This window comes from Barbus barbus (assembly GCF_936440315.1).
Source record: "Barbus barbus genome assembly, chromosome: 28".
Taxonomy (NCBI): domain Eukaryota; kingdom Metazoa; phylum Chordata; class Actinopteri; order Cypriniformes; family Cyprinidae; genus Barbus; species Barbus barbus.
This window is the reverse complement of record NC_136756.1, coordinates 23,416,583-23,440,490: the sequence shown is the minus strand read 5'-3', so window position 1 is coordinate 23,440,490 and position 23,908 is coordinate 23,416,583. Positions and strand designations below refer to the sequence as shown.

Here is a 23,908-nt window from a genome sequence, read left to right as displayed (position 1 = left end):
ATCTGTGATTCAGTGCTGAATATTCAGCATTCATTACAAAGTATTTGGCCCAGTAACATTTTGAGTGGCCTTTATTTTGATCTACATTCGCCCTCTGGTGGAGAAACACATGTGAGCAACCCTTGTCATAGCCCTTCGAGTCTCGTCATAGAGCTTCAACCAATCAGCGCGCAGATCAGCAGAACCTGCGAACCAATCAGCGCTCACATCAACAGGAACTGCAACAATGGAGGCGAGCATGAAGCCCGTGGGTGTATGACAGCATGACAACAGCAAAGCCCAAAATCACAATGCACGCTTTCTGAACGGACAATTAACTGTTCCACGTGTGAAATCGACAAAATGGCTTCATGGTCGGAGAAAATGCTACAACTCCTGCGTCGAATGAATAACTTTCATTTACCAGGTGGGGAAATATTAAAAGAATCATATGACAGAACAATCCATATGCATATATTGGTCAATGAAAGCTTACTTGATCTGTAAAGATACATTAAAATTCAACTCATGCTGACAAAGACTTTTTATTATTATGAACATGTTTTCAGTGTATGAATTAACGTTAGCTTCAAAGATTTAAAAACTTCATGATATCCATGACACACGTTTAATAAAAAAAAAAAAAAGTCAAGAAAACCTCAAAAATAATATTTGTGAATATTGTAAATAATAATTAATGTACTTTTGTTACCTTACATTTTTTTAAAAACCTTTTTGAACTTCTGTATACTCACCTGTATTCAAGGAAAACATCTCATCACTTTATTTTTGTTATCATTGACTAATTTAATATTATAATATACGCGTATAATTCAAATATAAATGCATTCTTTTACACCAGGTTCTAGTTTAGAGAGCTGTCTACGTTTCAAGGTGGCTGGAGAACAGGTTGGATGGATTTCCCCAAAAGTAGCATCAATTCTTGGTCGTTTTCCTGTTGTCTTCAGACCATATGGGAGCACTATAACCTTCAGCCCCGGTCTTGACACTTTTGAGAGCAGATCGGTGGCTGTGGATGAGGTCTTGCAGGAGCTGAGGAGAGAAGCAACATTCACCTGTCTCATAGGCTGGAGAGATGAGGTGAGACAGCTCTGGTACATGCTAGATAATTGCCCATCTTCATCCTTACTTCTTGTGCAGTTATGTGTCAGTTCCTTCCAATGTCAAAAATAATGAGCAATATTTTATTTTATTTTTTATTAGTGGGGATTATTTGCTCCCTGCACATGATTTTCACGCCTCCCTCGCCCAATCCTATAAAACAACACATCATGCCATCAATTTGTATTAAATAAAACCCCCAGAATAATTCACTACAGGGTTAAATTTTTAAAACTTTGGTGATTTCATACCTAGGCGTCTCATTTATAAAGATGTGCTTAGAATGATCCTAAATGTGGAAGTACGACAATTTCGAAAATGTTCCTACAAACAATTTATGAAATATCTATATGCACAAAATGTTTTCCTAAATGCATCCCACTGCATACATTGTAATGTTACTTTAGTGTAATTGAGATACTATTACAGTTTATACACATATTTTTGGATATTAGTTTTTATTCATATTTTTTAATTCTCTTTTTATAGTAGGTTTTATTTTATAAATGTCTACATAGTTATTATTATTATTTTATTTCAGTTTTAGTTATTTTAGTACATCAAGTAAACAAATCAGACTAAAGGAAAATGAGAAATATTGCCCTGAAATAATGATTTTTGTATTTTATAATAATATTAATGCATATTGGGATTGTCTGTTTATCTTTGCATTATAATAAACATGGAATTGGATTATTTACTAAAGAGCACAAAAGTTTGTACTTAAGTTGGAGTATACATACAGACGTTTTCAAAGCAGTTCCTGCAAATCCTCATTAGTTCCTCACTTTTGTTGTAGGATGAACTTCTCTGGCCTCTGGTTTTTTCATAATTATCAGAGTGTATTTTATTTTCAGCAATATGCTGTGATGCCCAGGTATTGCGACCCTCCGCTGATGTATATGGAGAGAGCAGCTACAAGTATGTTAGTGAAATATTAATTTCATGCTGCTACTTTGTCACAGAGAGTGACACTTATAGCTGTTTCTAAATAATGGTCAAACACAGGTCTGTTTGGAGTGAAACAGTACGGCGTCCATGTCAATGGCTACACTCGGGATTCTAGTGGCAACCTTAATATGTGGCTGGCACGACGATCTCTGACCAAACAGACATATCCAGGAAGACTGGACAACATGGTAATTTATTAATAAACTAATTAATCAGCTCATTACAAGAAAGGCCACACCAAACTTACACCACAGGTTGACTCAACAGTAGGTTGAATCATACTGTTACTTTTAACACTTAAATCTATGACTCCTTCACACTACACGCTCATTTATCTCATGTCAACACTCTTTGCACTTCAGTACAGTACTACCTCAAGGACTCATCCAATTATGTTAATGCTACATTTGTACTGCTGCCGTTTAATTACATAACTTATTTTTTACATACTTAATACATTCATGTACATACAGCACTTTAAACGTCTATGTATTGTATTCAGCCTTTGTAAGTCTGTTGTTCATTTTTGCACATTGCATTGTTGTCTTTACCTGCGAGAATTTCCCAAGTAAGACTTGTAACTGTATTTATGATACATCATAACTGTATTTATGATGTACCCTGTATATATGACAATAAAAAAACATTGAAGTTTGAGGAAGTTGGACCAGTTAAACATCAAAAAAGTTTGGTGTCAGTAAGATTTGTTTTAATTAATACTTTTATTCAGCACATATTAAACTATTTAACGTGACGGTAAAGAGATTTATAATGTTACAAAAGATTTATCTTTCAAATAAATGCTGTTCTTTTAACTATTTATTCATCAGAGAACCCTGAAAAAAATGTATCATGGCTTCTACAAACATGTTGAGCAACATAACTTTTTTCAACATTGATAATATAAAAAAAAAAAGAAATCTTGTGCACCAAATTAGCATATTTGAATGATTTCAGATCATGTGACAATGAAGACTGGAGTAATGCCTCAGGCTTACCAACATTTACATTTTAAATTGTAAAAATACTTCACTATTTTAGTTTTTACTGTATATTAATCAAATAAATGATAGTCTTGAGTATTAGACTTTTTTTTTTTTTTTTTAATAAGACCGATCCCAAACTTTTGAACAGAAGAGTATGAAATAATTAATACACATAATAATAAATTGTGTATATCTGCTATAAATTTGTACAGTCTGCTTTTAAAGCTGACCGGAGAGCTAACAAACACTGACTAAAAACCACAAATCTTCCATTTTGATGTAATGGGGTCTTTAAAGGATTTGATTTATCACTCAGGCGGCTGGAGGACTGGCAGCAGGCTGTAGTGTAAGGCATACCATGGTAAAAGAGTGTGAAGAGGAGGCCTGCATCCCTCCAGGCCTGGCAGATCAAGCGCGTCCTGTGGGAACTGTGAGGTGCTTAATCTTTTTTTTTTTCTATACCACTATTCAGGTTAGGTCATTAAAGATAGGTTACAACCGATTACAAAGCACAAAAGCAATTGCTAACGGCTGAATTTTAAGATTAAAGATGCCTATTACAGTTTTTCTCTATTCAAAACCTTTCCCAGATACCGGGGTAGATATAAACTCTCTCAACTCTCCTGTTAGAGAGACTGATTAATACTGCAGAAATAGCTTCCAACTGGCAGGTTTCCAGAGAAATATTCTGTGCGCACAAATGAAGATGACCAGAATTCAAGTTTTATACAGGCTCAGAACACGTCAATGTGATCAAAGACATGAATGCCTGTCACAGGCATCATTTCTGCCTGGAAATTGTTTACTATGTTTAGCTAAATTGAAAGACGTTCTGCAATCTTCAATTCATGCCTCCTCTGTCTCTTTTCTCTGTAGCTACACCTACGAAGATGACGAAGGAATATTTCCTGAGTGTCAGTTTGTCTTTGATTTAGAGCTGCCTCTCAATTTTCAGCCTCACATTGGAGACGGAGAAGTGCAAGCGTTTTACTACTATCCAATCGAGAAGGTGAAGGCATCCCATTGATTTTAGGTTTGAATGCTATGCAATGTGTTTTATATAAGAATAGCTGTGACACACGTTTACTTCTACTTTGACATGCAGAAAAAAAAAGTGTTTTAGCATTGAAAAAGGTTACACTTCTCTCAGGCAGCTTTCTAAAATATGTGCAGTTTCCTAGACTAAGGGGTGGCACATCTTACCCCCATTCTCCTCGGTGTCATTTGTTGATTTCAGGTGAAAGATCTCCTGGTCAGTGAGGAGTTCAAGCCAAACTGTGCCATGGTGGTTCTGGACTTCCTCATCAGACATGCCATCATTGAGCCAGACTCAGGTTTGTTACACACTGGAGGTCAGATGTTAGAATTTGATAGCGTGTGCTTTTAAATGAAAAGTTTAACATGAAAAGGGCTGTGACTTATGTTTTTCTCTCATTTCAGAGCCCTATTATCACGAATTTGTGGCTGGATTGCACAGATCACTGTAAAAACTGACTGACTGTGACTGTGCAACCGTTTGGTATTTTTGTTATCTACCTCCGCTTTTAACTCCTAACATCGTCAGCATGTGTACTTGTTTACTGAAGACCACATCTAGCTGGTGAAGACCTTTTATGGTATTTTACGCAAACATAACCCAGAGAAGAGATGCAGAATAAAGACCCAAGCAAAGTTACCCTATAAGAATTTATTTTTTCAATACATTTCAAACGAGTCTGTGGAAATCCAAAGATGCACTGGTATACAAAAGATAATTGATGCATCAAAGGCTCTTTTTTTTCTTGCAATGAAATGCAGAATCTCTTCTAAGAAATTACTTGCATTTAATAATATGGCATTAAACAGCTCTCTCAAAATCACATTTTCGCTACTTTTTTCCTTCTTTATTTCTTTTCAAACTTTTAAATTCTAAAGATACTAGAATTTGTAAAATACGCAAAAATCATATAATATAAGCCAGTAGAATTTCACAAAAAAAAACTGAAAAATATACAGTACAGGAGAAAAAGAAGGGAATAATAAAAAGAAAACAAATGGAGTGAAAATGGAGGGAGTTTCTCATTTATACAGTGAGATAAACAAATATCACTTGTATTTCCACACACCAAATAAAAGCCTGTCATGCAGGCAAAGAGGAATACGCGCAAAAATAATGTTACTGTCACCTTTTATAAAACTTGTATATATTGCCAAAATCGAACAGTGTCTGACAGTCAACAAACAGAGCTGTGGTTTTGCTTTGAGCTCCACAAGGGCTGATTTACCCAAAGTTTTTTCGTTTTTTAATTACATTACATGAGCAAGCACATAAAATACTCACAAAAAAGGTGAATTAGTATGATCATTGCTTAACGCATCTTACTTTGAATTTATAGGCAAATGGCAAAAAAGTACAAGATATATTTAAATCTTATTGGAATAAAGAAATGTTAGACTACCACTACTTACAGCTATTTTAAACCAGTGACTAAACCGCCAATTTTGCGACAGGACAGGAGGGCACAGAGGAACCAGTTATGTTAGCCAACAGTATTAGCATGTTAATGTCAGAAAAAAGATTGATCATTAAACATAGAAATGTAGGCATGAATGTTTTACACAAGACGGCACTAGGTTCCTGGGAGGTTTATAAAGGGGATCACGGGAGTCAGTGTCTTGATCCAAAAAACACCTCCCTGCTTGACATGTAGCATACATGATGTAGGGTACTAAGTAATGCCTTTTACACCCTGAATAATGCACTTAGTGCCAAAAAAGGAATATTTTTAGACCAAGTCGTTTGTTTCTGTTCTTGCTAATAGTGCTGACCTTCTAAGCAGAAGATGTGGTACGGGCCAAAGAATACATCGCATATAATCCCACCCTAAAAGCAATCAGTGATTGTGAGCCACTGTGAAACCACGTCAAAGTTTACCCTACATATACACTATCCTTACACTTGTGATCAGTCTGAAGGCTTAAGGTCAACTAATCTTGATTTAAAAGAGGACTGATGGCCATAAAAATGTTTAAGTCCCTTTTTGCCGGTGCAGTTGTCCCTACAATCTTCTGTAGTTTCCTTTGGCCTGGATTGAAAATGACCCTCCCTGACCCCCGAGTACATAATTAACACTAGGGGCGTTTCTTCCCTCTATTTGCGAACTTTTATAGCTCTTTCATTTTCCTTGGCCTAGTTTGGTTACCCCTTTCTCTCCCTCGTTCTTTTCTTTTCCTCTCTCGTTGTCTATAGCAAAACGCAGGGATTTTTCTTGCCACGTTTTTTGGCTTGGAGCGCCGCTCTTGTGGCCATTTCGAACACTTCCCTCACGCCGTCCTTAGTTTTAGCCGAACACTCAAGGTAGCCGAAGGCATTGATGCGATTAGCCATATCTCGCGCTTCCTCTGGTTTAACTGGTTCCTATTCAAAGGAGAAAGCATTGACGGGGCTTTAGTACACTATAACATAATGCTACAACACAGCAGTAACAGCAATTTGTCTAACTTTTTATGTTATGTCCATAAAAATATAGGAACTGATTTATAAAAAAGAAAGTGTTAGCCCACACACCTGTTTCATCTTCTGCAGCTCCCGTCGAGTGTGTTCATCATTCCGTAAATCTTTTTTATTACCAACCAGAATTATTGGCACATTTGGACAGAAATGTTTTACCTCCGGTGTCCATTTTTCTGGGATATTCTCTGTGTGCATAGAGTATGGTTTTTAATAGAGTGACATCAGGAATGTGGTCTTACAGTATAAAATATGTAAAGGCTGAAATTAGGCCTATATGTAATTAATATTAAAGACCGGCCACTCCAGAAAAAGATTATCTCACCCAAACTGTCAGGGCTGTCTATGGAAAAGCACATGAGGATGACATCAGTGTCTGGGTAGGACAGGGGCCTTAGCCTGTCGTAGTCCTCTTGACCAGCTGTATCCCATAGAGCCAGTTCCACCTGCCAACAAATGGTTGAAAATTATATTAGCATAACAATTTGTGTAAACACTGATTGAACAAATGAACATGAATTTCTAAGGATTTAGCAGCACTCGAGTTTGTGTCAAGTCTCATGATCATATCTGAGAATGATCCAACATCCACATGTTCAGTGTCACAAAAATACATGCAATTCTTAAATATAGTTAACCATTCAAATGTTTGGGGTCAGTAAGATTTTTTTTTAAAAAGAAAATATTTTTATTCAGCAAGGACGCATTAAACTGGTCAAAAGACATTTATAATGTTATAATAGTTTGTTGTTTCAAGTAAATGCTGTTCCATTCATCAAAGAATCTTGAAAAAATGTATGACAGTTTCCACAAACATATTGAGCAGCACAATTGTTTTCAACATCGATAAGAAATATTTGAGCAGCATCATGTGACGCTGAAGACTGGAGTAATGACACTAAAAATTCAGCTTTGCCATCAAAGGAATAAATTACAAAATGTATATTAAAATCAAAATAAATAATAGAAATAGAAAAATGTTTTTAAATTATAATACTATTTTGCAATATTACTTCTTTTTTTTATCAAATAAATGCAGCCTGGGTGAACATAAGAGACTTCTTTCAAAAGCATTAAAAAATCTTACAGACTCCACGATTTTGAATGGTAGTGTATGTTAAATATTGTATATTTTAACTATATGTGACCCTGGAGCACAAAACCAGTCTTAAGTCACTGGGGTATATTTGTAACAATAGCCAAAAATACATAGTATGGGTCAAAATTATAAATTTTTCTTTTATGCCAAAAATCATTAGGACATTAAGTAAAGATCATGTTCCATGAAGATATTTTGTAAATTTCTTACTGTAAATATATCAAAACTTTTGATTAGTAATATGCATTGCTAAGAACTTAATTTGGACAACTTTAAAGGCGATTTTCTCAATATTTAGATTTTTTTTTGCAACCTCAGATTTTTAAACCATACATAAATGGAAAGTGTATTTATTCAGATATATATGAAATTTTGTAAAATTGGCCCTTATGACTGGTTTTGTGGTCCAGGGTGACATATTTCTATAATGTATTCATACAATATATTTATATAAACACACATATTATTATATTGTAGTTAATCATTTCACAGATTGCACACAATGCTAAACACAATCAATCACTCACTGTTGACCCAAAATAAACCCCATTCATTACAAATGAACTCTGCATAAAAAATGCAAAAACAAGAATACAGGAAGAACACTATTAAGAAGTGTATGAACAATCTGAGGAAGTTACTTGTTGTTACAAAAGGTCAAATTGCTACAGAAGAGATACTTGTATGCTGTAATAGACCAGTGGTGACTCTGGGTTTGATGTTAAGAGACATTCTTACCTGTTTGCTGTCCACCTCAATATCAGCAACATAGTTCTCGAACACTGTGGGTACGTAGACCTCAGGAAACTGGTCTTTACTGAAAACGATGAGTAAACACGTCTTTCCACATGCTCCATCCCCAACGATTACAAGCTTCTTACGAATTGCAGCCATCTGTCACAAAAAAAATAATCAGCCAATAATTACAGGAGGCAGGTGGAAATTGGAAATCGTTCCTACACTGGAATTGGCAGCCTTTTTTATTACATAAATCAAACCTTTCTTTCTTTTTTTTTGATAAATAGAGAATTGTTTGTGTATGTCTGCCCTCCTCTACTGTTTCATGTGGAAGATCAATTCTGAGGTGGACATTCTTGAAAAAATATGTAAACCAGGCATACAACCACCTGTGTTACATATAACTAAGTCCACTATTTATTATATAAATACTTCACATATAATTAAAACATGTATTAAACGCTTCCATTTTTATTAATTAGTTTGAGTTAGAAACAAGCATTAAACAATTTTGATGAATCTACATGTTTAATGAGAACCACCGATTGAAATTGACAAATATGGGTTACAGTTTCAGTATTTGACATTCAGCATCCATCTCCACAATGAAAACAATGTGAGTAATGTTCATAAAAGCTTGTATTGTAAGCACATTTAATTCAGTTAATGCCTTTTCATACAAGTCTCAGCGGGCTCATTAGGAATAACAGGAGTCTATGGTGCTGTTCCTTGTGAACCAACGTGATTGCTTTTAGTTAGGAACAAATAATTAACCTCAGGCCTTTTCTGTCTTATATTTCAGAATAAAACAACAAGTGAGATCATTAGGGTTCCGTCCCCCATGTGTACATTCATATTTCAGCCATTTTAATGATCTGTACACTGGGTTGTTGTGTCTTTATAGCACTGCAGTACCAACCCTCCTCTCACACACACACACACACACACACACACACACCTCCCAGCTGCTGTCACAACACACCGCACCCTACTCAATTCACTGATCAACGCCGGAAAAATACATATTAAAGCATTACACATCCATTTAGACTGCAGTTAGGTCAAAATAATGTCGCTCAAGTGAGCTTTTACAGTTTAACTGAGTCAGCCACTGATTCGACGAGACTGAAGGCTAAATGACTGATAAAATAGCCATTTAAAGGGCTGAGTGTTAAATTGCAGAAAAAACTGATGGTGATGTCTGCGCCAAACTGGATCAGTCCCCGGTTTACTCCCTATGCTAACTGGGACGCCTCATCTCGCGCCCTAATAAGTGTAAAATGAGCATCGTTTGGCTTAGATTCGACTGGATTCCCAGATCAATTCTATTATTAAACTTTCCAGATGTGTTACAGTCGCGATCATCGGAGTTTAATGTAATTATGAACTCGTGTTCGGCATCTTGTTGTTCGTTTGTTTCCGTCATCATCACACTTAGCCGTTTAGCACTGAGCTAGCCGCATATAATAGGCATCTTTTATCTCACTGGAGTCGTTTTTAAAATGCTAATCCGTTGTATTAGCTCTAGACCGTATGGGAAATCAATAAACATATCGATTGTAAATAGCAGATGTGTTTTTGTGTGAGTATTTACCGTTTTTGTTTCAGATGTCCTCGCTTTCTTTATCTTTTCCTGTACGACTCCAAGGCCCCGCCCCGCAGACAGTGCCACGCCGCTAAGACACGCCCATTCTCGATCGTTTCCACCAATCAGAGATAGAGACGCTGGAGTGACGTCCAAAAGCAGGAGAACAGCAACATATTTTATGAATGAATTTGTTGTTGAAATAGACTTTCTTCTCCTATCTCTTAATTTAAATAACAATGGAAAATATGACAGAGTCCTAAAACAGCGTAAGGAATGTTTGGAGATAATATCGATGGGATTCAATATATATAATTATATATATATTACCTTTTTACATTGTGTAAAATTGTGTAGATGCTCTTTTATGTTCCACTGAAGATGTGCCGTATTTCGGTTTCTTTAATAAAAAATATTGAACGACTGATATACGTGGCTTCTTCATAAAAACAACAATGCATTACATGTTGTTCTGTTTCTGTTTTAAGACCTCATTCACCATTTTAGTTTCTTATGAAAATAGTCTAAAGATACTGATAAATATAACAATTTAAATAAAATAAAAAATGACTTTTTCTTATTTTCTTGAAATGTCCAGAAAATGAAGATCTGAAGCATTGATGGCATTTTGAAACACCTACTCTCTTTAGATTCTGCATTTTCACAATCCTGTTTAAAACATTACTTTCTTAAAATTTTAGCCGAGGTAGGATACATACCATTTAAAAAATATATATTTTAGGTTATATGCCCAACATTATATTGCACCACAAACCAGCTACTTTCAGTTGTTGTACAGCATAGAAATACTTTGGCCCTGTCTGTAATCCTTAGTCTTACATGCTGTTAACAGTGCAATCATTAAAATAAGAGAGATTACATAAAACAGCATGCATACACCCATACGTTTGCAAAAAAATGCTAATTCTACAGGTTCATGCTTTTTCAAGTATTAGTTGAAATTACAACAAACCACTATATATTATAACATTTTTTTATTACATTATAGCTGAAGGGAGACAAATGTACAACGAAACACAAATGAACAGGATAATTATTGACAAAATGTTGTCTACTCCTCTCCAGAGGGCAGAACAATCGTGCTGGGATCGTAATAATTTTCAGTCATGAAGGGAAGACCCTCAGCTTCCCTCTGTTTGATCAACCGTTCAGCTTCCCGGCGAGCCCACTGCCTCATACTGGAGGAGAAAAAACAGATAGAGACGGAGATTATGGACATTAGATTAAAGAAAAAGCCATTATTCCTTCAGATTAACTAAAACAACGGAAAATGCACACTTAGAGACCAATGCATCTAAGCAAACAATTAAATAGCCAATTAAAGTAGGTCAAGATAGAAATAGCTTTAAATTACAATGAAATATAGAGTAAGCAGCAAATTCACCCTCTGTGTTGCACTATTTAATAGCTAAATGCTTTTTTCCCCGAGCTTCAAAATTGGAAAAATCTAAATAAAATAAACCTTTACACATGTTTTTTGGGGACTTCATCTTATGCCTAGTTTTTTGAACAATTAGAGCACAAAGTCATCAAGAATATTATCAAGCTCTTCTTCAAACAGACTGGATAATCAATATAGATATCATAAATCTCTTCCCAAATATCTACAGTAAAAAATAATACATTCTAAAACTTTTTAGTTGAAGTAATGTGCAAAATATAATTGCATAGTAGTGAAAAGTAGGAGCTTCACAATTGAGTTATAAATTTCATGGTTCACTCATGACACAAATGTATTAAGGATATTAGATTCTGATTGGTCAATCACTATAATCTGTGCAAAATTTACAGTCCTTTCATTCATGCACTTACCCATGATCTGGTAAATAGTGGATAAAAGTCCCTCCAACAACAATGGCCACAGAAATGCCAAAGAAAAATGCCAACCTCATGTTCCATTCATCCACAAAAGAGTCATGATGATGGAAGCCATGGAAATCTGGATTCTAAAAAGACAAAGATGAACATTTGCCATTTATGAACTTAAAAAAAGTTTTTTTTAAACACAAATATCACTGCAGCAACAGAATAGAAACATAGCAGAATAGAACATAACATGCACATAATAAATACAAATTGGAGTTGGATCATACAGTGCATGTAAACATGTACCTGTCAAAGCACGTCAAACTTCAGACTGAGATTTTATTGGGCAGCCTAAAAGTATTCAATCCCTGCGTGTCAGTTAACCCACTGCTAATTACTTTCCGTGCATCATACACATGCGTTTATGGTCCTCTTACCTTCTCAAACGGGCTGACCTCTGCGTGTCCATGACTGTCCTGAGCAGCGGGAGACACGGGCTGCAGATCAGACGCCACCGCCGCTCCAGACGCGCTGGACTTCGGCGTCTGCGACACACAGCGGCTCCCGAGCGCCGAGCTCAAACGAACCCGGGACAGGGTGGGCCAGATCCGGCTCAGGCGTGAAGCCATTTTCCCCGATTCCCTGTACTCTGAAGCTGTTTCGAGACAGCTACTGTTGCAGGTTATTTTTTCCGGGTTAAAATGAGGTTCTGTGAGTTTTCTGCGATCCTTACCGCCACCCGGTGTCACGGATGTATTATAACGCAAAAAGCGGTGAGTTGTAGGAACCATGACCAAACAGCAGGTGCTTCTGTTTACAAATCTGAACTGAATCTGTAGAATCATGTTGAAAAAATAACAATGGCTTGGCAGTAAACTATTCTTTTCTAAACTATTCCCACATCGTGCATTACAGACTTCCTGTGCAATATATATATTTGTATATACCAAATACACCTCTACACAGTATACCAGCTCTCTCTACAAACACTTCTCATATTATTCTGTATAAGCTATTCTTCTGTACTTCTGTTCTGCTTTATGTACATTGATATTCTGTGAGTACCAGACGTTTCTGTAAAAAAAAAAGTCAAATTTCCTGTGTGCATAAGCACTCTAATAGGTTCTAAATTTGCATTAAAAATGCTTTTAAACGTGTAGGTGGGGAATGGCTGATACACTTATGATTTTAAGCATGAAGTTATCGCTAAGGTACATGTGTGTGCCATTCAGTTGTCTTCATGGGTTTGTTATCTGACTGCAGAAGCAGGAAGTTGTCAAAACCACAGATGCTTCAGCTCTTCAACATGTTCCTCCCTCGCAAAGAAATCCAGTTTACACGCATGAACTTTTGCGAATCTCTTTGTCTCTCATTTAAAGATATGCATGAACACATTCTGGTACTAAAGAGTAGACCATCAGATCCTTTTTGAATTCACCACACTAAGACATCTTGAAAAAATGCCTAATATTTATTCAGTGTACATTTAGTAAGGTTTTGAGTAACTTAGGAGTCAATCAGATATTTAACAACTACAGTACAATACTTTTCAAACAGTGTGAAGTGTACAAAATATTACTATTTAATAACAAGCTATTAACAAACAGACAATATTAAAAAAGTATCCTTTTTTAACGGCATGAGGTCTTGGCATCTAGCAAAACTAACTTTCCTTCATTCAAATCAGTCTTAACATTGAGGAAGAGAGATTTGTTTTTCTTCTGAGGTTAAGGTATTTCCATATCTCCATTTGTAGACAAACGCTTGTCAGATTCACACCCTCTGCTTTCCACGTTTTCTTTGCTTTCCTCATCCTGCTCATCCGATTTCTGCCTCAAACGTAGTCCTGGATCCTTCTGCGAAGGGATGCGAAAGCTGGAAAAAGATCCGCCTCCTGAGGACCGTTTTTCTAGATGACGACACAAACACAAGCAAAAAATATAGAGAAGTTAGAGGGAGTGTATTTATTGTGAAATCAGAAAAACAAGGGCGAATTATCTTAAAGGAGTTGTCTTAAGGGAAAGAGGTTATGTGCATTTTTTTTCTCTGAAATCGCAGTGAAAACAGACCTAGATTGCATGCCACTCACAGTCTTTGCATTAACCTCCTACTCAACATATGCTCAAATGTCAAGGTAAACCAAAGATCTTGATTACATATATAACGTTTTAGACGAATCTTCTCAATATCAGCCAAATTCAAACCATGAAGCATAAGAGACGATGAGGTTATAGTCCTGTTAAAGGTAAACAGTGTGAATTAGATTGTGTTTTGTGTCTTGAAACTAACCTAAACCTAAGGTAATGTGCGTACCTCCTGGTCCAATAGGATGCATTAATCTGTTCATCTGAACATTCCAGTGTTTAACATTGGTGCTGGCCTGACGAAGCTTCCTTTGAGCAGCCTGTCAGAATAAAACCATACAGATTTAGCTAATGTTAGCATCAGTACATTAACTGAAAATATTACAAATGAAGGTATTGCAAAAATACACTGCTGTTCAGACGTTTTGGGTTTGGTAAGATTGCTTAATGTTTTTGAAACAAATCTCTTATGCACACCAAGGCTGCAGTTATTTGATAAAAAAAAAAAACAACAACAGTAATATTGTGATATTATAAAAAAAAAAAAAAAAAAGTAAAAAATAAATAAATATATAGTAAAATGTCATTTATTCCTGTAATTACTACAGTCTTCAGTGTCACATGATCCTTCAGAAATCATTCTAATATGCTGATTTGGTACTCAATAAACATTCCTTGATAATGTCACAAACAATTGTGCTGCTCAATATTTTGTGGAAACCGTGATACATTTTTTGATTAATAAAATTATTTTTTCTATTAGATTTTAAAAAATGTTAATATCTTTACTGTCACTTTTGATCAATTTAATGCATCTTTGCTGAATAAAAGTATTAATTTGTTCAATAAATACATAAACAAGCACTTTAAAATGGAAGTGTGGGTCTTGCATGAATGGTAATGTAGGTCCTGCATTAAAAACAACAACAAAACCAAAATCCATACAACCAAACTAAATCTGAGCTAATCTCTCTGCCCTTGTTTAGATCAAAACACTGTTGCAAAACTCACCACCACATCCTGGTCCACTCGGTGGCGATTGGCTCTGACCTCCTCCAGCTGGTTCTGTGCCTCCTCCAGAGATCGAGACTTACTTTCCATTTCCTGTTTGAGCTCTTGTTTCTCCCGCTGGGCACGCTGGATATATTCCTCCTGCTCCTCACGGAGAGACATAAGGGCCTTCATCTTCTCCTCTTCCTCAGCCAGTAGCCTGTAACAATGAGGCAGTGAGCGATCAAGCACAATGCAGGTTAAAATAGCAATTGTGTGTTCAAATTAGGCATGTTTTATTAGCATAATAATTTGAGAAAAATGTTAGTGAAAATTAAGTGCTTCACTAGATGGAAGAACATCTGGTGTGGCACAAATTTGCTTTTTAATTTCATTAGTGACCTAGACACTGCAGAATCTTAAATATTTTATCATTAATTTTACATTTGTCATGTAATTTCTTTGTCTAAAAACACTTTATATTCAGTGTGGTCTCAGATTAAATGTGCACTCAGCTGTATATTAATATTTAAAGTGTTTTTGCTTACAATGACATATTTCATGCATGTATTGTAGAATGAATAGATTTGTAACAGTAGTAGAATCATATTGTATTTACTGACCTAGAAACAGGTTTTATTTGTATATATTATATATCATTATTATGTATATATTAATTTCTCTGGACAAATAGGTTTGTTAAAAAAGCCTCTTTTGTCCATTACTTCCTCTGGTAACTTCCTCTTCATTAATTCCTGCATAACCTCATGCAATTTTACATGGGATAGCTTTTAAAACATTATATTTCCCCCCTGAATAGTACTAGTGTTTTAGCACCTTGTTTTGTGAGACACAACCCTGTACATTTAATAGAAAATTCAAAGAGGGCACCAAACAGTCTGCAGATGTGCGTTGCTCAACAGTGTTTGTGTGCTGCTGCTCACCGAGCCTGTGCATAGCGGAAGGCCTCTTCGTCCTGCCTGGCTTTGATTTCCTGTTGTAACGCCTCCTCTAGCCGCTGCTGCATGGCCTCTAGTTCTTTGATTCGTGTTCTCTGTCTCTCAGCCTCAGCCTCCTTTAGTGCCATCTCAGCCTGCATGCTCGCCCGCGCCTGCACACAACCAAACACACGTCACATTGACCTTTCTTTATCCATTTATCAGAAATTAATTCAAAATGCTTTTAAATTCCAGTTTAGTTACAGCATTTAAACTGAATTCAAATTGAGGTAGCAAACAGGATGCAAAATTGCAATTTGTATTTAAATGCACGGAAGCAAATGGTTTTTTTTTTTTTACTTTTGAATGATTAAATGACAAAACCTTATTTTAAAAGGTCTGAAAAAGGTAACATTTTGAAACAGAGACAGACAGACAGAACAAACCATAAATAGATAGATAGATAATATAGTGATAGATAGATAGACAGACCAAACCATAGATAGATAGATAGATAATATAGTGATAGATAGATAGACAGACCAAACCATAGATAGATAGATAGATAATATAGTGATAGATAGACAGACAGACCAAACCATAGATAGATAGATAGATAATATAGTGATAGATAGATAGACAGACCAAACCATAGATAGATAGATAGATGGATAGATGGATAGATGGACAAACCATAAATTGATAGATAGACAGACAGATAGCTAGATAAACCATAAATTGACAGACAGACAGACAGATAGATGACCTCTTCAGCCTGTTTGAGCTGGATCTCCAGGGCCTGCTGGAGTTGTTCGTGTTGCTGTCGTCTGTGGAGTTCGTCCTGCTCCAGCAGCGCCTGCGCCTGCCTCTGTGCCTCCTTTAGCAGCTCCAGCTCTGCCATCTTCCGCTCGCGTTCCTCCTGCAGGGCCCGTAAGCGCTGCAGCTCCTGCTCCTTCGCCTCCTGCCTCTTCTCTCTCTGTTCCCGCTGCTCACGCCGTTTCAACTTTAGGTCCTTATGAAGAGAAGTTTTACCCTCCACATGCAGCCGGATGGCTGTTTGGATAGCTGGTGGAAAAAAAAGGAATGCAATAAATGCTACATTTTTTTGGAAAAAAATTGATTGGTGTCAAGGTATTCTAACATGTTTTTAGAATTTTGCTATGAAGTTGCTCTAGTGTTGTGGGTGGTTTTTAGGTAATTGCTTTCAGGCCCAAGTCTATAAAAAAAGCCAATCTTCAATACTCTATGATAATTGAGGCTTAAACTTATGGGATTTTTTTCACCTGTTTAATTATGCACCAGGTGAAAGTTACCTAGGTAAGTTCAAAAGTTTCCCTGTGCGGTTTCATTTTAGAAAGTTTCACAAAACATCCAGTGAGTAAAAAGTCAACCTTCGAAATGTCACAGTTTTCCACTAACAAAGGCGTCTCCAAACCACAGTGACAGTGATGCATTATTATTATTTTTTTATATATGTTTAAAGGTTACACAACAACAATGGCCAATTGTAAATGTAAAGAAACTTGTCCTGATGAACAAGGTGTCTCTTGAAGAAAGGGAAACTACACAGGGAAATAAACATCTTCAAACTCTCCCTACAATTTACAAACAGAACACCTGACAAATGATCAAAAAGCCAAATCATAATGCATCCAGACCTGTAGTCCACTCCTGCCTCTGTTTGGTGTCAGATGCACTGAGTTCATAGGTCTTGGTGAGCGTCTTCAGACAGAACATGCACCTCTTCCCATCTCTGTCAGGAAGAACCTTATATACAGAGCAGAGAATCATTTCACATATGTCTCATGTCTCTGAAAATGCTGACAAGTTCCTGTGTCTCATGCATTCATGAGTTGGTACTGATAATACACCACAATAGAATTATACCAGCTTTACTTCTAATAACAACACATGCAAACCACAGACACTTGTACCCCTTACCTCTACACAGCAGTTTCCATCTAGCTGAATGTTGCCTTTGCGGTCTTTGCGGTCCTCGCTAGAGAAGTAAACTAAAGTGCTGGGTCTCAGGGTGAACCAACGCTCAATCCAGTTTCTCCTCAACTGACCTTTCTTCCACAGATATCCCTGGTGTCAAGAAGCAAGGATTTTTTTAAATAAATAAATCAAATATACCCACAGACACATAATTGCACAAAGACTATTTGCTGAAAGTTGGTGGTATTTCAATGTACACGTGTCACATTAGAATGTTGTCGTGTTTAACAGGATCTTTCTCATGCCATGTGTGTGTTTAGGGTGTCTCAGTGACATACTACTGATATTTTAAAAGGATACTAAAACTTAAATCACATTATTTAATAGATTTACCTTTGTTTAGTGTGTAACGCCAACCTTTATTTTTTATATATATTATTTTCATATTAAATGTTGTTTTTCATTGAATGGTCAAAAATTATGATAATTTTAATTATAATCATAACATTGTTACAAAACAATTTCAAATAATTGTTGTTATTTTTTAACTCTTCAACATTAATAATAAAAAGAAAAGTTTCTTGAGCAGAAAATCAGCATATTAGTATGATTGCTGAAGAACCATGTGACATTGAAGACACTGAACACACTAAAAATTCACCTCTGTCACTACAGGAATAATTTTCACTTTAAAATATTTTATAATAAAAAATGTAATTTTAAATTGTAATAATATTTCACAATATTAATAATAATATTTTAACTGTATTTTGGTGAGCAAAAAAAAAATATATATTTTTTTTTAAACGTAAAAAAAAAAAAATGTAGACTCCAAACATTTGAACAGTGATATATATAAAACTTGAAATAATAGGTTGGTAATGATACATTTTTTTTGTATTTTGCAAAGCTGTAACTACACATACAGGCTTGGGGTCAGGGTTGCCAGGTCTGCAAAACAAACCAGCCCAATTGGTACTCAAAACTAGGCCAGTCACAGCTAAAACTAACCCAATCAGTTTCTGGGGAGTAAAACCCACCTTGCAGGGGGTTCCTAATCTAAAAGAACTAAAAGAACAACCCACAACAACAGTACAAAAGTAGCCACAGTATGATGGAAAACCGTGGACTTGGCAACACTGCTTAGGGTAATGGTTTAAGACTCAACCATAAACAAAATCAAAATGATTGTGTCATGGCCCAGTTTCCTGAGAATGACATTACAACATAACTGACATGATTATTAAAGAAATACTAACATAAATACCTCTTTCAACACGTCACCCACTATTTCCCGGTACACCTCCTCTACTGCCATACTGATGGTTTCTTTGGCAATGCCCCTCGTGAGTTTCCCAGAATTCATCATCTCCAGAAAGGCCCATACAGTGAAGCCGTTCTGCTGAACAGAATCTTGGGAAATGAAGTCTTCCAGTTCAACACAGTTCAGCTCAACGCTCATAGCCATGCATAACTTCTTCAGTAAATATTCAACCTGTGAAAAAAAGCAATAATATTTACACATGAGATTGTGTGAAGATAAGAGCAGCTATCTGATGCTGCTGCGATGCATTTACCAAGCAGCTTCAAAACACTGTTCAAACAGCACTTGTTTATTTTAATACGGCAACTACTATAATTGTTTTATGAAAAATGAAACACCAAAATTTGTGTTTGTTCTACATTCTTTCTTTCTCCTCTTCTGTGAAACTGTCACAAGTTACATTTTACCAACAGTTGCAAAACAGGGCACAGGAAATCAACCAAGCTGCAAGACAAGAAACTCCACAACGGCGTTGGGAAAACAGACAAATTCAGCAAAGACATAAAAGACAGAAAGAGAAAAAAATGACATTGTTTTAACCATGTAAATGCAGTTGCCAAAAATGATATATAAAAGTTTATAATATTGCAAACAGTTTGTAAAGGCTTGACTGTAGTATCTTAGCCAAATCAGCTCTAACATCTACATCGCCCTTATTTCCTGACAAAAGCTATTTAAAGAAAACAAACAACTGCGTTGTGCCGTTCACAATGAAAAGCAGACAGGGTACTGATGAACATGACATAGGCTACTAGTGGATTTGGCCCTATGATTATATCTGAAATTGAAAACCCTGCAGGGCTTTTGATGGTAAACAGTTTCAGTTGAAGAGGAAAAACAGAAATAAGCAAAACGCATATAGCCAATGGTGCTCCTGTGGTTAGTAGCAGGTATACAGTGTATAATATGATTTACACTTAAGTTCTCAGTATTAAAAGAGTCAGGAGAGAGATAAAGGTATAAAACATATTCTAGTTTTAACAGGAGTAATATAAAGTATTCGTAGACATATTTGAGAGTCACACTTAATGTGTGAATATTTCATTTCTGCAGAATTTTAAACTTTTAACTATCTGGTATCATTTTAGTCGATGTGTGATGTCAGTTTTCTTCAGGATAACTACATGTGAAGTTCATCATAACGAGATACAATAACATCTGCCAAGATGATAACCAGAAGTCTAAATATTTTTGTCTTCACTTTGAACAATATGTTGTTTATCATTTGAAACATGGCTAACTTTTTTTTATCTTTAAGACAGATTGCACTTGGTTTTTTACATTTTATCAAATAAAATGTATACATTTTTAAGTGTGGCATAAGTGTGAAATAATATTTGTAGCCACTATTTAACACTTTCAGAATAATGAAACCTCTAGTAGCAAAACTGTGTACTGATGGGCTTAAGATGTCTAAAAATTGATCTAAATGACACACAATGCGTGAATCTCACCTCATCAGGGATGATGACCAGAGGATATCTGTCCTCCGAGAGAAATATGAACAGACACCAGAGCCGGAAGGCATCTTTTCCAGGTAAAACGCACTTTCCCTCTGGCCGATAGTTCTTCTTGGCCGTAAGAGTCCAGCAGAGCTCATCCACATTTTCTTTGACAAACGTGCCTTCCACCACCTAACACAGAGGAGACAAACACTCTGAAACTGACTAAGGAAGAAATGCAAGAATGTTCATGATAAATGTTAGAGCATGTAATGTTTGGCCCGGTTTCACAGACCCAGGATTAGTCCATAGTCCATAGGAAAAAACATTACTGGTGTGCATCTTGAGACAAAACAAAGGCACTGATATATTTTAAGATCAGTCGGTGCAAGTTTCTTTCAGCTGAAACAGTTCAGACTTCCATTTTAATCTAGGACTAGGCTTAAGCCATAGCCTTACATGCACAAAAACCACATGGTCTTACACAGGATGATATATAAAGCCTGTGTCTCCAAACACAATACATACTGCAAGAGAATAAGAGGGACTGTGTACCTTCTCCAGGATGTATTTGTTGAGGTAGGGCATGTATCCCTGACTGGACACTGGACCGTCGTCATCATCTCTGAAGTGTTCCTCGAGAGCCGCTGGGTCGTGTGGGATACACAGGACCGTGTAAAGATTATGAGACAAGACCTGCAGAGCAATAGCACAGATCTTAAACAACATCATATGCCAAAACTCAAATATACACAAAGTATTACATGAGAATTTATTGATACTTTTATCAAAGGAATTTATTCATTCTGTTACTATTCCATCAAGGAATAATTTACCCCAAAAACTGCTCACCAGTGGATCCTCTGTAGTGAATGGGTGCCGTCAGAATGAGAGTTCAAACAATTGATAAAAACATCACAACAATCCACGAGTCCAATCCATCAATTAATGTCTTGTGACAAGCTGCGTATTTTTAAGAAACAAATTCATCATTAAGACATTTTAACTTTAAACTTGCCAAAATACAAGTCCATAATTCATGATAACTCCTCCAGGGATAAAGTCTATTACTTCTTTCCTGATAAGAAAATCCACCAAAATGTGTTTAAAATTGTTTTGGTCTGGCTTTGCTAGTAAACCGTGCTTATATCAGGCGCATATTTATCTCTTGATTGAAACAAGACAACTTTTTTCACTGCAGAAAACAATATTATGGATAAAGCAATAGTTTACTAATGAATTTCTGTCATACAAACACACAGCTTTTCAATTCAAAAGATGTTAACTGATGGACTGGAGTCATGTGGATTATTGTGATTTTTTTAATCAGCTGTTTGAACTCTTATTCTGACGGCACCCATTCACTGCAGAGAATCCATTGTTGAGCAAGTGATGTAATGCTACATTTCTCCAAATCTGTAAAATTTCCACAAATTTTCATTTTTGTGTGAACTGTACCTTTAAGTTTTACACCATTTTGCACTTTAGAATAGGCCTGAAATGAGATTTTCAGAAGCATAAATATTTCATGCATCATTACAACCACGAAAGGAAGCAGACCACAGGTAGAGGTCTGCTTTATTTATATACACTCATTTTAGCATTCTCTGCTCACACAGAGGTTTGATTTAATCCACAATCATGGGATCAAAAGTCTTATTACTTAAAAAATATTTAAAATAACACCAGGCAAGATTTTGAAACACATAATTTGCTGATAGACTCTCATCAGCAGGGCTACATTGCATTACTTCTCTAACTTTACTTGGGAACTTCTCTAAATGATTCTTTGAAAACAACCGAGCTGACGCTGTGGACTAGAGATGAGTAGATGTGAACCATGATGTTACAAAGTACAAAGAGTGTGATCTCACTACACACATCCGGTGACCACCGTTCTCAAAGCTCAAGATTCAAAGTTGAACAGTTTGAGACCATTTACAGCTTCAGACCCAAAGTGCCCAAGAGTCAGAGAGGCTCTGTAACAGCCGGTCAGCTTGAGATATGGACTGGACAAAACCTAATCATGGGACTGCAGTTTCGTGTATATGATATAAGATCAGACATAGGCTTTATAAAGGCAGAAAAAAATGAAAGAGAGAGAGGATAAAAAGAAAATAAGAATTCCCATTAAAACAATGTGGCTCTTTGAATGAACAGGTCTCTCCAGTCTTGTAAATGGGCAAAAACCTGTGACCCAGATATTCAGTAAGTTCACTATAGACCATGTGGCATAATGACACACAGGAAACACATCGCAAGCAGTTAAAGCAAGTGCATGGCATCTTTTAAGCATAACATAGGAAAGAAAAAAAAAGAAAAAAAACTTTTGCATGAGTTGATTACTGATCCTTCGTTCTGTCCTTCAGATCAAGGAATATATTTAAGCATTTTAAGTCCTTGAGCTCTTAGAGCCATTCAGGACCCCAATTTTCAGCCTCCAACATCCGAAAGTTTTATCATAGTGCATTAATGGATTTGCAGCTCACCTTGAGTTGAGACTTGGACACCTTTCCACTCTTCTCCACATCTAGAGCGGTGAAAGCGTACCAAATGGACTTGAGCAGTTCTGAGCGCAAGTCCATGACTGCAGCAATTTTACTCTCCGTTTTTCCTTTTTTCACTGCCTTCTCTTTCTCTCGCTCTGTAGTTCAAGGCCACCCACAGCAAAAGTGTGCATCCTCCAACAGGCAAATCACACCCCCTGCTGGGCCAAACCTCAATCAAAAAGGAATAAAGTTCATCACGTTTCCATTTGAACACAAAATAGAAGGCATCAAAGCAAAAAATGGGTACATAAAAGTACTTTTTGAGATCAATGAAGTGTTTTCTCACACAGAAATTATTACCCTTGCTGAAGTCATGTTAAACTTGACATTTTGGAACAAACCAAAGTGGTCTGTAAGAGCCAAATCCCCTTTCTAAGTTCATATACAGTTCGTATCTGGTTCTATTTATAAGATATGAAAGAGGAAGCACCCAATTGGCTTTGTGAAGACAAGTAACTAACTCTTTAAAAAAAAAAAAAGATACATACACATATAGTAGATAGACAGAGACAGATATGAAAGAGTGAGATCAAGCCCCAAATGAAAGCCATTTGCAATTTACAAGATTCCCCTCAGTCTGAAAATCTATGTAAGAAAAAAAATATTTAAAAAGAATAATTATTATTAAATCATATTAATAATCATATTATAAAATACATAGCAATTTTCAAGATATTTCTGCCCAAAATCAGAAGAAAAAAAAACATTTTGAAAATTAAGCTTGAGGAATATTAAAATGTATTGTATTTTGACATTTTCATGACAGTTTAACAATACCACATATTTACCCAATAAAAAAAAGAAAATAAGTAAACAAACATATTATTAAATATATCATCATTTTTAAAAACTTTCTGGATGAATAT

The 23,908-nt window shown here is 36.0% G+C and overlaps 4 protein-coding genes across 9 annotated transcripts; 1 reads left to right on the top strand and 3 right to left on the bottom strand.

The window, feature by feature from the left end:
• The first annotated feature begins 204 nt into the window (after positions 1–204).
• LOC306848450 (uncharacterized protein) lies at positions 205–5,079 on the top strand. 3 transcript variants are annotated; one of them, XM_079383004.1, is made up of 8 exons: positions 205–406; positions 842–1,080; positions 1,959–2,022; positions 2,110–2,240; positions 3,355–3,473; positions 3,915–4,047; positions 4,276–4,372; positions 4,479–4,897. In XM_079383004.1, exons 1-8 carry the CDS (start codon positions 343–345, stop codon positions 4,523–4,525), a joined length of 894 nt encoding a protein of 297 aa, XP_079239130.1. In that variant the 5' UTR covers positions 205–342; the 3' UTR covers positions 4,526–4,897. The 3 variants fall into 3 exon arrangements, with proteins under 3 accessions (XP_079239130.1, XP_079239129.1, XP_079239131.1); XM_079383003.1 differs by lacking the exon at positions 4,479–4,897 and having other exon boundaries at positions 4,276–4,452; XM_079383005.1 differs by lacking the exons at positions 1,959–2,022; positions 2,110–2,240 and having other exon boundaries at positions 4,479–5,079.
• LOC306848451 (rho-related GTP-binding protein RhoA-A-like) lies at positions 4,714–10,005 on the bottom strand. The gene is made up of 5 exons (XM_079383006.1): positions 9,960–10,005; positions 8,366–8,521; positions 6,854–6,974; positions 6,586–6,716; positions 4,714–6,435 (listed from the first exon to the last, which is right to left on the bottom strand). The coding sequence occupies exons 2-5, from the start codon at positions 8,519–8,521 to the stop codon at positions 6,262–6,264; spliced, it is 582 nt and encodes a 193-aa protein (XP_079239132.1). The 5' UTR covers positions 9,960–10,005; the 3' UTR covers positions 4,714–6,261.
• A 929-nt stretch (positions 10,006–10,934) lies between these two features.
• On the bottom strand, positions 10,935–12,714 carry LOC306848059 (uncharacterized protein). The gene is made up of 3 exons (XM_079382384.1): positions 12,215–12,714; positions 11,784–11,917; positions 10,935–11,149 (listed from the first exon to the last, which is right to left on the bottom strand). Exons 1-3 carry the CDS (start codon positions 12,620–12,622, stop codon positions 11,023–11,025), a joined length of 669 nt encoding a protein of 222 aa, XP_079238510.1. The 5' UTR covers positions 12,623–12,714; the 3' UTR covers positions 10,935–11,022.
• A 493-nt stretch (positions 12,715–13,207) lies between these two features.
• LOC306848099 (differentially expressed in FDCP 6 homolog) lies at positions 13,208–23,172 on the bottom strand. 4 transcript variants are annotated; one of them, XM_079382451.1, is made up of 12 exons: positions 22,983–23,124; positions 21,952–21,988; positions 21,049–21,189; positions 20,506–20,685; positions 18,995–19,222; positions 17,731–17,877; positions 17,448–17,556; positions 16,556–16,854; positions 15,796–15,962; positions 14,873–15,071; positions 14,091–14,181; positions 13,208–13,686 (listed from the first exon to the last, which is right to left on the bottom strand). In XM_079382451.1, the coding sequence occupies exons 3-12, from the start codon at positions 21,079–21,081 to the stop codon at positions 13,505–13,507; spliced, it is 1,635 nt and encodes a 544-aa protein (XP_079238577.1). In that variant the 5' UTR covers positions 21,082–21,189; positions 21,952–21,988; positions 22,983–23,124; the 3' UTR covers positions 13,208–13,504. The 4 variants fall into 4 exon arrangements, with proteins under 4 accessions (XP_079238577.1, XP_079238576.1, XP_079238574.1 ...); XM_079382450.1 differs by having other exon boundaries at positions 13,232–13,686; positions 14,067–14,181; positions 22,983–23,117; XM_079382448.1 differs by lacking the exon at positions 21,952–21,988 and having other exon boundaries at positions 13,232–13,686; positions 14,067–14,181; positions 22,983–23,172.
• Positions 23,173–23,908: the final 736 nt, after the last annotated feature.

Excerpts from the sequence above, each read along its gene's own strand:
- LOC306848450 (XM_079383003.1), top strand. The coding sequence starts at position 343 with ATGGCTTCATGGTCGGAGAAAATGCTACAACTCCTGCGTCGAATGAAT. Across the intron at positions 1,081-1,958 it reads TCATAGGCTGGAGAGATGAG|CAATATGCTGTGATGCCCAG; the intron begins GTGAGACAGCTC and ends TTTTATTTTCAG. Across the intron at positions 2,241-3,354 it reads CAGGAAGACTGGACAACATG|GCGGCTGGAGGACTGGCAGC; the intron begins GTAATTTATTAA and ends TTTATCACTCAG.
- LOC306848059 (XM_079382384.1), bottom strand. The coding sequence starts at position 12,622 with ATGATTCTACAGATTCAGTTCAGATTTGTAAACAGAAGCACCTGCTGT. Across the intron at positions 11,918-12,214 it reads AGGTCAGCCCGTTTGAGAAG|AATCCAGATTTCCATGGCTT; the intron begins GTAAGAGGACCA and ends TTGTCTTTTTAG. Across the intron at positions 11,150-11,783 it reads CACTATTTACCAGATCATGG|TATGAGGCAGTGGGCTCGCC; the intron begins GTAAGTGCATGA and ends TTTCTCCTCCAG.
- LOC306848451 (XM_079383006.1), bottom strand. The coding sequence starts at position 8,521 with ATGGCTGCAATTCGTAAGAAGCTTGTAATCGTTGGGGATGGAGCATGT. Across the intron at positions 6,975-8,365 it reads TTGAGGTGGACAGCAAACAG|GTGGAACTGGCTCTATGGGA; the intron begins GTAAGAATGTCT and ends ATTTGTTGGCAG. Across the intron at positions 6,717-6,853 it reads AGACAGCCCTGACAGTTTGG|AGAATATCCCAGAAAAATGG; the intron begins GTGAGATAATCT and ends CTATGCACACAG.
- LOC306848099 (XM_079382448.1), bottom strand. The coding sequence starts at position 23,078 with ATGGACTTGCGCTCAGAACTGCTCAAGTCCATTTGGTACGCTTTCACC. Across the intron at positions 15,072-15,795 it reads TTCCGCTATGCACAGGCTCG|GCTACTGGCTGAGGAAGAGG; the intron begins GTGAGCAGCAGC and ends TCATTGTTACAG. Across the intron at positions 13,687-14,066 it reads GCACATTACCTTAGGTTTAG|AAAAACGGTCCTCAGGAGGC; the intron begins GTTAGTTTCAAG and ends GTCGTCATCTAG.